Source organism: Scyliorhinus canicula, chromosome 19 (genome assembly GCF_902713615.1).
Source record: "Scyliorhinus canicula chromosome 19, sScyCan1.1, whole genome shotgun sequence".
NCBI classification, from domain to species: domain Eukaryota; kingdom Metazoa; phylum Chordata; class Chondrichthyes; order Carcharhiniformes; family Scyliorhinidae; genus Scyliorhinus; species Scyliorhinus canicula.
In genome coordinates, this window is record NC_052164.1 from 47,905,599 (window position 1) to 47,918,765 (window position 13,167).

The following is a 13,167-nucleotide window of genomic DNA, read 5'->3' on the forward strand; positions in this document are numbered from 1 at the left end:
CTCTTTTTCTAAAATTCTCCATCACTGGAGTAATTCCTGGGATTTTGCTTTTTCTGCACCCTCTCTAAAGCCGTTACACCCTTCCAAATGTGTGGTGTCCAGAAGTGGACGCAATGCTCCAGTTGACGCCGAAACCAATGTTTCATACAGGTTTATCATGATTTCCTTGCTTTTACACTATCTACCCCTATCTTTAAAGCATAGGCTCACGTATGCAGTTGTAACCTGTGGGACACTTCTATAAATCTTTAATTCCGAAAAATGACTTCTGTGTTTCCTGTCACTCAGTCAATTTTGTATCCATGTTGTTACTGCCCTTATATTCCATGATTCCAACTTTGCTCATATGACTGTTGTGTGGCACTTTATCAAAAGCCTTTTTGAAATCCATATACACCACATAAGCTGCATTACCCTAATCAAAAATTCAAGCAAGTTAGTTGAACACTATTTTCCCCTAACAAATCTGCTGGCATTCCTTAATTAACCCACATTTTCCTCTGTAACTATTAATTTTACCCCTTGTTATTTCAAAAACATCTTCACCATCAAGGTTAAACTGACTGGTCTATAATTGGGTTTATAATTACTGTGCTTATCCTTACACCCTCTTAGAAAGAGGATACCACTTGCAATTCTCTAGTCCTCTGGCACCACCTGTATCTAAGAAGGATTGGAAAATTATGGCCAGTTCCTCTGCAATTTCCATCCTTCCTCATTATTCTTGATCACATCTTACTTGGCCCTGGTGGTTTATCAAATTTAAATACAGACAGATTATCAAATACCTCCTCCTTACCAACTTTAAACCCATCCAATTCCTCTACATCCGCTTTTACCATGACATGAGCAGCATCCTCTTCCATGGTAAAGCCAGTTGCAAAGTACTCATTTAGCTCCTCAACCTGTTGCAACACAAATCCCTTTTGGATCCCATTCCTTTTATCACCATTTAACCATTTGTTCAGCTGTAGAAGACTTTTGGATTCCCTTTAATGTTAGCTGCTAGTCTCTTGTCATACTCTCCTTTTGCTTCTTTGTTCTGTTTTATTCCCCTCTTTTACAATGAGTGTGATAATCGATTATATTATCTATCTGACATATATCATATGCACCCCTTTTCTGCATTATTTCCCTGAATGGTGAAATAGATAAATAGTGAGCTGCGGATTTGTTTGTCCTCCCTGCCCCCCTAATGGGAATGTACCTTGACTGTACCCAAACTATCTCTTTAAAGGAAGTGTTCAGTTGCAGGTTTGTCTGACAATTTTGATTAAAATTTATCTGGGCCAGATCCTTTCTCACGCCATTGAAGTTGGCTTGTCCCAGTCAATTATTCTTGTTTTGGATTACTCTGGATCCTTATCCATAGCCAACCTAAAACTTATGCTACAATGATCACTGTCCCTTAAGCTGACACATGATCCACTTGGCCTATCTCATTTCAAAAAACCAGTGCCAATAATGCCACCTTTTGGTGGGTCCAAAATTTGCACCCACCAACAATAAACAATAACGATCATAATGTCAATCCCCAGTCAACAACAACAATCCCATCCTCCTATAACCCCCAAACAACTGCCCCCATGTTAACATAAACAAATAACAAAAAGAAATCAGGAATCCACCCATTGTCACCATTAACAAATACAGTTCCCCCCCTCCCCACTAATGTTCGATGTTATCTAATTCTTGAAAGTGCAAAATGAATAACACTCATGAATTGTAGAATCCATCCATCCTTCCCCTCTGTTTAAACTTAACATTCTCGAGAGTCAAAAATTCCAACAGGTCCCCCCGCCACGCCAGGGCACAGGGTGGAGAGGTTGCTCTCCATCCCAACAGGATCCACCTTTGGGCAATCAACGAGGCGAAGGCTACAACATCTGCCGTTTCCAACCCCGGCTGGTCCGACACCCTGAATATGGGCTCCTGTGGGCCTGGGTCCAGTTTCACGTGCACCACTTTAGAGATTACCCTAAAAACCTCCTTCCAGTAAACATCCAGCTTTGGACAGGACCAAAACATACGAATGTGATTTGCGCCCCCCCCGACAATGTTCACACACATCTACCCCCTCAAAGAGCCGGCTCATCCTCGCCCTTGTGAGGTGTGCTCTATATACCACCTTCAGCTGTATCAGCCCCAACCTCGTGCACGAGGTGGAGGCATTCACACTCCGGAGGATCTCACACCGGAACCCCTCCTTCATACCCTCTCCCAACTCTTCCTCCCATTATGCTTTGGCCCCTTCCAGTGGTGCCTTCTCCTCTTCCAAAATAGCCCCGTGAACTCCCGACACTACCCTCTTTGAAGTCCCCCGTTAAAACTACTCTTTAATTTTTGCACTTTCCTGCAATTTTCTTCCACATTTATTTGGGTACAATGTTCCCAATAATTTAGTGGTTTCTATAGTGCATTGGCCAATCTCATGGAACCTTTATTGTTTCTTAGCCATAGCCAAGTAGACCCCTCTGGGCCTCTCTTTCCAGCAATGTTATGTTCTTCCTACCTAAATAATATTTCCAACCCTCCTTCTCCTTCCTTATCTCTCCTGAACATCCTGTATCCAGGAATAATTTGTACCCCGGTCTGTCCTCCTTTATTCAAAACACTCCATAAAGCCAAAATCTCCAACCAAACTTCAGCTTTTTCCAACTCTTGTGATTTTTCTGAAGACACTTTAATATGTTAAAGGCATTACACTTTTCTGCAAACAATGCCAGTTATTAATGACCATATTTACACATTTGGGGTGGGATTTACTGGCTGTTCACACTGCTGGGAAATTCTGGTCCCACCACTGGCGCACGGGTTTCCCAGCGGTGAGGGGTGCCGTCACCGGGAAATCCCGTTGACAATGGCGGGGTAGGTCGATCCCATTTGACAGATCACCGCCACCACCGAAAAACATGTGATGGGGTGGTCGGTAAATCCCACCCTTTATTATTTTTAAACACTCAATGGAAATTTTACTCTTTGAATTTGGTAATATTTCACAGTTCACAGTTATGAATGGCCTAATTTAAAATTAGTTTGATGACTCATCTAAGTTTAAAAATAGGGAACAGAATAAATGTTGCTTTATTTAATAGTTTCCATGAAATGCTTGAAGACATTTTTATTTCAGAAATTAATCAATCCATAATGTAATTTCAACATCTAATTATCTGTTGGTAAAGGTTAATAATGGAAAACCATTTTGAAAGGGAGTCTAAATCTAAATTGGCCTTCATGCAGAATATTTTTTGTTTACATTATTAAACATCAGTCACTCGTGATCGGACAGCAAGTGACACGGACATCCTACGAGAAGCATCTTACTAAAGTCACTTGCTTTGTATCCTACTGGGCAGTAAAGAACTAGGCAACCCCTGCCTATCAGTCCAGTTTGTAAAGTACAAAAAATATTTTGGGAATAATAACAATGAGGATAGAAACCAAAGGTTATGAATTAACTTCCACAATCCACCAATAGATGCGCATGTGTGACAGCCTAATAACCTTTTCTTTTTGTGCCCTGAGTATGGGAAGAATCCCAAGGTATTTCGCAGAAGAGAAACAGATTATGCACATTTATAGAGTTAGGAGAGTTGACTTAAAGCATGGGCAAAAATATATGAGACATTAAAACTGGGTAGTGAAGAAACAAAGACGAAGGAAGGTATTCCAAAAAATGAGCTGATGCAACTGAAAGCTATTGCCATTAATGATCAGGGAATGAAGAGTGAGGTGGTACAGTAAGCTTGAGTTTAAGAACCAAAGTGAAATGCAGTAGAACAAGGCCATTGAGGCATTCATAAGTAAAAACTGTTCTGAGGGGTGGGAAGACTACCCTGCACGCCTTTGGACTGTGCGAGGAAACCAGAGCTTCCAGACGAAACCCACACAGACACGGGGAGAATGTACAAACTTCACAGTCACCCAAGGTTGGAATTGAATCCTAGTCCCTGGCGCTGTGAGACAACAGTGCTAACCACTGTGCTGCCCATGAGGATATTGTAGTTGACAATGTTCAAAAATAATACAAGGGTTACAGCACAGAAAGAGGATGTTCGTCCCATTGAATCTGTGCCAGGTCTCTGCAAGAGCGGTTTAGCTAGTCCCATTCTCCCCTCCTTCCCTGTAGCAGTGCAAACTTTTTCTCTAAAGTCCTCTAATTTCCTTTTGACAGCCTCCATCCCTTCGGGCAGTGCATTCTAACTACTCGCTGCATAAAAATATGTTCCTCATGAGCAGCACAGTGGCTAGCACTGCTGCCTCACAACATCAAGGATTCAGGTTCCATTCTGACCTTGGGTGACTGTCGGTCTGTAGTTTGTACATTCTCCCTGCGTCTGTCAGGGTTTCCAACTCTGCCTGTAACAAAACATATTTAAGTTGTTTTTCAAAACCACTTAAAAAAAGCTGGAGGACAAATTTCAGAGACTTTATTGAAGTAAAATTTAAAAAAAAAATATTTTGTAAACTGAAAAGGGAGAAATGAGATGAAGCTAAAAGGATAAGCACCAAAGCCTTTTAAATGTTATCCTATTTGTTTTCTGATTAGAAAATATAAACATTCTAATTCTCACAATAGAGAATTCCAAACTGAACAATTTAAATAGAGAGTGTTTCCAATGGCTGAATGTTAATAACTATTTAAGTTGTTTAGCAAAGGATTCAAAGGTGACAAAGGAAAATTGTTTATACACAGTTAAAATTTGGAATGCATTGCCTGATAGGGTGTTGAATATAGATTCAAAACAGCTCTCAAAAAGTAAATGTATAAATATTCAAAGGGGAAATAATTACAGGGATATGGGGAAAGGACTGCAAGTTAGACTAACTGGGTTAATCTTTGAAAGAACCTGATGCAGTCCTGATGGATTAGCAGACTCCTGTGCTATTCTATCATTGTTGAATGATAACTATTAAAGAGTGAGAATTTGTCTCTCTCTTGCGCTCTCACTCTTACCCATGTCCTCCCTTCACAACTTAAACATGAAATTCATCAGTGAAACATCATATTCCACTTTTCAGGATGCTCTGAAAACAGCACCCTCACTCCCCACCAGACACATACAAGTAGCTTTTCTATTCCTAAAATTTCTAATTTTAATTAATAAATCTACCACAAAGGTTTGAGTAGTACAGTATTTCTCTAAATTAGTAAATCCCTTTTGAAACACCAACACAGCTTGTACTTAAGGTTCTGATGTTACTGACATTTCACTTCCCTCATGCTATGGTGATTGATACCACTCACTATTTACACAAAGAAAGCATCTGAGAAGTGGGGAAATATGTACAGTGAAGAATGATGATACTAATTGTGATAGCTTTGCAGGAGAGAAACACTGGGTACGCACGTGGAGTTCTAAGACCAATTCAAACTCGTTTAATCTGGTTTGATTTATATACATACATAGGCAACTGGTCGCAAGAGTGTGCTGTATGACACTAATTTTTGCTAACTATATTTTATTTTTTAAAGCTGTTCTTGCTGGTGAGACTTTCACCCTCAAAAGAATTGACAGGCTTTATTTAGATCATATTCTGTATCAATGTTAGTGAATGAGGGGAGAAACCATGTTACATCAATGAAACCCCTGTTTCTACAGGCCATTTTCGAAGTCATATTCTCTGCCTCTTGCAAGCATTTATATTAATGAAACACGGGTTAATTGTCGAGCAGTGTGTGATGTGCTACATATTGTATTGTATTGTTGACTGATAAAATATAGATTTGCTGGCTCACGTTGTTTTCTTGATCGACAATAGAGTAAAATTGGCAAACAACTCTCTTAGACACCACCTGCTGACATGTTAGAGAGTACACCAACAGAGTGCTACCTGTTCTTTGTCAATTTGAATATGAACTGAATCACCATAAACTGCTGTCTTTGTGTTTTATTGTTCATTGCCTAAAATAAAATAACTTCAAATTTTTAGACAATCATTTTGATTTTCAGTACAGACTGAGGAAATCTTGTTTCTATTCTGAATAAAAGAGAGATCTTGTGGAGCTGATTTCTTCAGTTTAGAATTCACGAGAAAAATCCTGATCCCAAAAGTAACAAACAAGTATCAAACAAGCTGCATAGAAACAAATGCTCTGAGGAAACCCACAATCCTCAGTCTTACAGCGCCCTTCTCATCAATTCAAACACCTATTAGCTGTTCTGACAGTATGCCTGGATCGATTTTATGCATGTTGCTCTGTACAGATTAATCTTTTACTTTTATCCCTGAATTGCAGACAAGAGCTGAAAATCATGGCTGACTTTAGATTAGTCATTGTGATAGACCAGCACAGTAGTAAGATGAAAAGGATAGTTACACTACAGACAAATGCCATTGTTAAAAGTTTGATTTTGATCTCCACTTATTTGGATCAATAAAATATTTCTTCATATTCAAAATGTAATTTTCTAAGAACATTTTCTAAGGGTCTCTTTGAAGTCATGCAGCAAAATCTTCCCAGTTTGGGAAAAATAAAACGTGGAACAATGGGATGCATTGTTGTATTATTTAACAGTAGCCAGCTGTCAATTGTCATTTGTTTCTTTAAGATAGGTAGTAGATAGGATAATTCTCTTGAAAAATGTTGATTGTACAAGCACTTTTGGTTGTCTCAATTCCTGTAATATTGTCCGAATTGGTTTTCCACATCAAATCTCATGAGTTACAATTCTACCAAATCATTGCAGCCCTTGTCCCCACCACCATAACGTCCCCAAATTCCTCACCACTTGAGTAGCTAACAAGTTGACTTGACAATTTTTGTTGTCATTTTCACATCGCCTTGCCTTTGCCTCTCTCTATCTTGGCAATCTCCTCTGATTGAAGTGATCACAATAATTTTCCATTCCATTAGCACCAGGTCTGTTCAAATTTTTTGGAGCTCCACCTGTTCAATTTACCTTGTCATCTCTCTTCCCTCTACCGCTCAGAGTTTCCCTTTCCCCTCCCTTTTTCTCCCTGCCCTTGTCTTTCTCTCCCACTCTCTCTTCCCCCACCCACTCCCCTCTCTCTTGTCTTATAAAGATACTTCAAAACTGAAAAATGCTTCACCTCTTCATTAATCACATATACAGCTACTGAGAATTGAGCCACACTGATTTCTCATCTATTAGATCTGGGTTTGAATCCAGCACAGGCAGTTGCATAATAGATTCCCTTTTCTTTCCTGACAGTTGTTAAGAGGTGTTTAGTAAAATGAGTCTAAATAGCCTCATTCCAGGTCCCGGTAGATGACATCCACAATACAAATTGCCCATTTTTCTTTCACACCTCAATGCACTTTGATCGATGCTGGGACCTCCAACACGATACCTATAAGTTGTAGTATATTTAATGTGTTGCTTAAAACCGAGCCAGAGGTCCATTACAATTGTGTCAATCTTTACACTGTTGAAAAATTGGCCTTTGACATTTGTATCTGGCTCATCAGAGACCAGTTTTAACAGTATCCATTCTATTTATGATAATTTGTAGTAGACCTTTCGTCACGCAGAAAATGAGATATGCGAAATGATGAAACTTGAAGCAGAATTTCAGAGAAAAATATCAAAAACTAAAGACAAAGATATGCTTGTGTAAACACTCTTATAGTTTTGTGCCCAATGCAGTGTCAAATTGTGTGAATAGCTGTAATTAGTTTTGCTTATTGTTCTGCAGCCTTTTGTTAAACTTTAATTTTTCTCAAGAATAAAGTGTGATCAGATCAAGTGTTTGCTTTCTACTTTGCCTGTATAGGTGGTTTTATCGTCAACTAGGAAACAAAAAAGATGAAACTACTCATTAAACTTCTCTTTCCAGGTGGTAGCCTACCATTACTGCCAGGCAGACAATGCCTACACGTGCTTAGTTCCAGAGTTTGTACACAATGTGGCAGCGCTGCTTTGTCGATCTCCCCAACTAGTTGCATATAGGGAGCAGCTGCTTCGGGAACCACATTTACAAAGTATGCTCAGCTTGCGCTCCTGCGTTCAAGATCCTATGGCATCATTTAGAAGAGGAGTTCTGGAACCACTTGACAACCTGCGCAAAGGTAGGTCAAATTTTGTTGACTAGGAGTAAAGTTCTAGAAATTAGGACCAGAAATTTACAATTTCCCACTGGCAGGGGTGTGTGAAATTGAAGGGATGGCATTCCCTCTGGTTCCAGCCCACTCTGACCACAGAGCGATTTTACACTTTCATGGGCAAAGCCTTGGATGGGAAGTCCGCCCTTGCCCCAGTTGAGGCCCTTCAGTGGCCAAAGGACCGTTTGCAGCAAAGCCTGAATTTCTAGGCTGGTGGGAGGATTCAACTCTTGTGAGAGAAGCCTGAAAAAGAACCATTACATCCTGGACGAGGTGAGGTGGGATGAGATGAGGCACCTCTATCAGAAGCCCCCTTCTGAAGCCAGACATCGCACCCCAAGACGGGCCTCTTCCCCCAAGACCCTGATGTCCCCTCCACCCCGCTACCCCCCCTTCCCAATCCTTTCTGTCCTCCCTGTTCTGGGACCCCTTGAACTTGCCTGAGCCTTTGCTGCCCAGACTTAGGCTCCAACGTCCTCTGCATTTCATCTTCTGTCCACTGCAGCGCTGTCACTGCAGGGACTGGAAAGCTACCAGACAATCAGATTGGCCCCAGCTCTTTGTGGACTTCCTCCGGACAGGGTATTGAGTACAAGAGTTGGCAGGTCATGTTATATAGGACTTTGTACAGTTATATAGGACTTTGGTTCGGCCACATTTGGAATACTGCGTGCAGTTCTGGTCGCCACATTACCAGAAGGATGTGGATGCCTTGGAGAGGGTGCAGAGGAGGTTCACCAGGATGTTGCCTGGTATGGAGGGTGCTAGCTATGAAGAAAGGTTGAGTAGATTAGGATTGTTTTCGTTGGAAAGACGGAGGTTGAGGGGGGACCTCATTGAGGTCTACAAAATTATGAGGGGTATGGACAGGGTGGATAGCAACAAGCTTTTCCCAAGAGTGGGGGTGTCAGTTACAAGGGGTCACGATTTCAAGGTGAGAGGGGGAAAGTTTAAGGGAGATGTGCGTGGAAAGTTTTTTACGCAGAGGGTGGTGGGTGCCTGGAACGCTTTACCAGCGGAGGTGGTAGAGGCGGGCACGATAGCATCATTTAAGACGCATCTAGACAGGTATATGAATGGGCGGGAACAGATGGAAGTAGACCTTGGAAAATAGGAGACAGGTTTAGATAAAGGATCTGGATCGGCGCAGGCTGGGAGGGCCGAAGGGCCTGTTCCTGTGCTGTAATTTTCTTTGTTCTCCTGAGTGAGGGGTCAGAAATCCCACCTGCAGCCATTTGATGTTTATTCAAGCGTGAAACGCTGTGGGACTCAGAATCCACAGGGATTCTTTGGATGGTGGGAAGCAAGACCCTACCATCTGAAAAATTCAGACCCAGCAGTTAAATTTCTTTTGGCACAGTGCTTTGGAGCACTTTAGGAATGGTAAGACTGAGGTTCATTCTGTAATTTCCAATCTCAGCCACGTTTCTGTTAGCAGCTAATTTATCTGATGCCAGCCTGTAAAGGGAGGAGAAAATGAGACGGGACTCTACACTGGAATTCTTTTCTGTCCTTCCTGGGTGGGTGAGAGCAAGCTGCCTAGCTTGCTTTCCTCCTGCGATTATAGCAAGGATGTAATCGAGAAATAAATCGTAAGGGGAAAAATAGATGTAAAGGAAATAACATTATAGTACTAAGGGATATATGCAGACAGGTTGAATATAGTGATTGGAATACTCTCCTTTCTCTCAGACTTGAGTCTTATTCCAGCCTTGTTGGATTCCAAGATTCTTCATTTAGCTTGAATTGGACTAAAGTAAGATGTGTAATGACTGAGTCAACTTTGTGGATGTACTTCAATCTATAACTTGACGAATTAGTCGCCCACAAACGTACTTGGATGACTAGTCTGGGTAGTGGAAATGCCACTCTATCTTCTAGCCTGGGATAATGTTCTATTTAAGCTCATTGTTGGCACCAGCAGACACAACTTTAGCCTGCAATTAACCCATGCTCTAATTCGGCTAGAAGTTTGTACTGTAAATAACAGCTGCAGAACTGAAAAGTGCTGCCTCTCTTTATACTAATCTAACAACCTTGACAGTGCATTTCATCCATTAAAATGTAACTTGGATGACTTCAGTAAAATGCTTTCCAATTAAATTGTGGCATTTTATACATTTTCCCATCTACAATAATTAAGGCACTGTGACCACTTTCTACCATTAAATATTGTCACAAATGGCCACAAACTCCATTGTCTCAAGTGGCAAAGCATTTATGAACCTATGCCTGAGTTTACTGACAGAAATTCGTGATAACAGCCTACTCACTGTTTTTCCAAATACTAAACTGATCTGTTTGAGTTTTTCTTAGCTCATCACGATTGTCCCTTTCTATTTGTAGGCTTGAATAATCAGAACTGTAGAAGAGAAGTTTTTTCCCACTTTCTCTAAAACCAGTATTTCCTGATGCCTATCCCTTAAAGGAACTTTGCCAGGAATATGAAAAGCAAAACATTGAGAAGGAACAATGATATAATGACAAAACAAAATCTCCAATATAACTGGTTAACTTTCTTGCCCTGAGCATGAGGTTCATTGAGAAATTAGTAAATGTAGGAGTCCTCAAAGTTTACCTTCGATCTTCTACAAATTCTGCAGCTACCCAGTGATTTAACTACCTCCCTCTAACTGCAATTTAAAAAAATATCCGTCTCCTGGTCTTTGTACAGTCCACCGTGTGCAAGCAGTGAACTGCACGGGAATGACATTTCTCCATGAGAGATTCTATATTCTGCAACATTTTTGAGGTTTTTTCCAGTCCACAAGAGTTCTGCAAAATTGTAATGAGAATCAGCAACAAATTGTGATTAGATAGCACCGTGAAAAACATTTCACAGGTGTGAGGGAAGTGGAATGAGTATCAAGTCGTGTGGGGAAGGGTGAAGAGAGAGAGCCATAAAAGCACCATGAGAGGTGCTAACATTTAAGTTATGCTATGCACCTTAGCAATTTGTATTCCCAGGAGCTCAAATAGAATTCAATGATGAAACACTGTAGGCTGCTTTTTTGCCCGTTTACTCCTTTTCACGACTATTACCATCAGGAAATGTGTCCTTCGGTGAACAGATATTTAAATGGAAAGTCAGTAATCTCTTGCTAAAATAAGATGGTTGATGAATGAATGCATTGTGCAATTGAGGGCTGCGGAGCCGCCAATTGACACGTCATCAGAAATCTTCCAAGCTGTCTACCCTCCCAGAGAATACTTATGTAAATTTTAATATGTTTTATTTATTCTATTTGTAAAGAATGTTTTCTCACAGTAATAGCATGTGCTGCGGGTATTACTCTATTTTCAAGCCTAAGTCCCAGAATGGGGATAGATGCAATATATTTACAATGCAGTTACATTGGATTGTAGGCAGTTTTAGAATCTGAGCTGAAACTCTGTTTCATAGACAGCATGCACTAATCCATAAAACATCTTATTGATGCTGCTTTCCTTGAAGATGTATAAATGGTGGCAGGTACCACAACTAGAAACTCCTGGTCTCAAGTAATCTAAAATCCTCAGTCTCTGAGTCTGCAGATTACAGGAGTCAGCATTATAGACAAATTTAACCCTCAAATTGAAATGGAAGGCATGATAATTCAGTGTCCTGTCTCTTTCGCAGTCTATTCAAGATCTGCCCTCAGAGGAATATAATTCGAAAACCCACTAGTTCAATATATTTCCTCAGTTTAATGAAAACTAATTTTAATGCACGCTTTGCAAAAAAAAGCTGTGTTTTTTGAGTCTTTGACCATTTTGTACATGAAAGGCTACTGTTATTGCTGATAATTATATTTATTCTCTTTCAGAGCGAAAGATCGCAGATGAAGATTATATCCTCTTAATTGATGGCCTGAATGAAGCAGAGTTTCACAAACCAGATTACGGGGATACAATTGTGTCCTTCCTCACTAAAATGATTGGTAAATTCCCATCATGGCTGAAGTTAATAGTGACAGTTCGAACAACACTTCAGGTATGGTTACACGACAGGAGGAGGACTTAGATTTTGTGTAAGATTGTCAAGATTGTTTCTGATTTCCTGAGATGTTAAATGTAGCTAATACGTTTGGACTTTGATGCCTGTTTCAATTATAGTTAAATAAGGAGTCATGGTTTTCAAATTGACATGACGCGAAAAGTGGGGTGCAAGCTTTATGCTTTATGTTGGGTGTGTGTGTGTTTGCAAATTTGTTCTTGGTAGAACTGCATACTGATACTGGCACTGATCTGCCACTAGAGCACATTCTGCTGACAAAAGCATATAAAGGTCATCACACTTTGCAATGTTGGACTTGCACCTATGTGACTAGCTTATCCCCTACGTGGTATGGACTGTCAAGTATGTTTTCTCACTGCAGGAAGACCATTTTCTTGTAAACAAGTAAATAATCTGCTTAAATCGTGAATTTTGCTGCAGCCCAAATTGTGTCTTGTGTGTAGCATGTGACATTTGTTGAAGCTAAAAATTTACTGGATGCGGAGGAATTTTGACTTCTTCATAAGAAATAATTTCACAGAATCTGGAGTGGTAATCCAGTGCCAAAGGCCATCGGGTCTTCAGTAGGAGCATTACAATTTATTCCAGAGACCCTGCGTAGAGAAAGTAAAATTCACCATATTCCCACTGGAAGTGTAAAAGTGTGAACATATGGTGAAGGCATGAGCAAATTCAGCTGTGATACTCTGGTTGAATAGCCTGCCAAACTTTAGTGTCCTGTCTCTCACCTGATAAAAGATGAAATAATTGTCTAAAATAAGAAAGGGCCTCTGGTGCCAGTGGAACTGTACAACAGTAAAGAGTCAAACACCTTGGCGTGGGGGGATGTCACATGATTCAAGTGCAGGGTTAGTTGTGTTTCCATGGGCTCTGGTGCTATTCATTCTTTAATCCTCTCATTTATCGCACTCGCGCAGCCCAAATTTAGCTAATCCTGGAGTGGGAACTCATGTCCCTGAAAATTTTCTGGCTAAACATTGGTGACAAAATGCCGTGAAATCCTCAGAAAAGTGAGCAGTCAGAAGCAACTCTGGTGGAGCCAACTCCTCAACATGACGACTTAATCCAAGACTGGGCTCTCAATCCGGCATCTTCAAAGGCA

At 40.5% G+C, this 13,167-nt stretch overlaps 1 protein-coding gene across 17 annotated transcripts in view; it reads left to right on the top strand.

Moving 5' to 3' along the window:
- tanc2a (tetratricopeptide repeat, ankyrin repeat and coiled-coil containing 2a) overlaps positions 1–13,167 on the top strand; it is a 1,067,833-nt gene that overhangs the window by 888,422 nt on the left and 166,244 nt on the right. For all 17 annotated transcript variants that reach the window (XM_038778854.1, XM_038778853.1, XM_038778860.1 and 14 more), the window contains 2 exons: positions 7,804–8,035; positions 11,875–12,041. In XM_038778854.1, the coding sequence (XP_038634782.1) occupies positions 7,804–8,035; positions 11,875–12,041 (399 nt within the window). The remainder of the gene's footprint in view (positions 1–7,803; positions 8,036–11,874; positions 12,042–13,167) is intronic.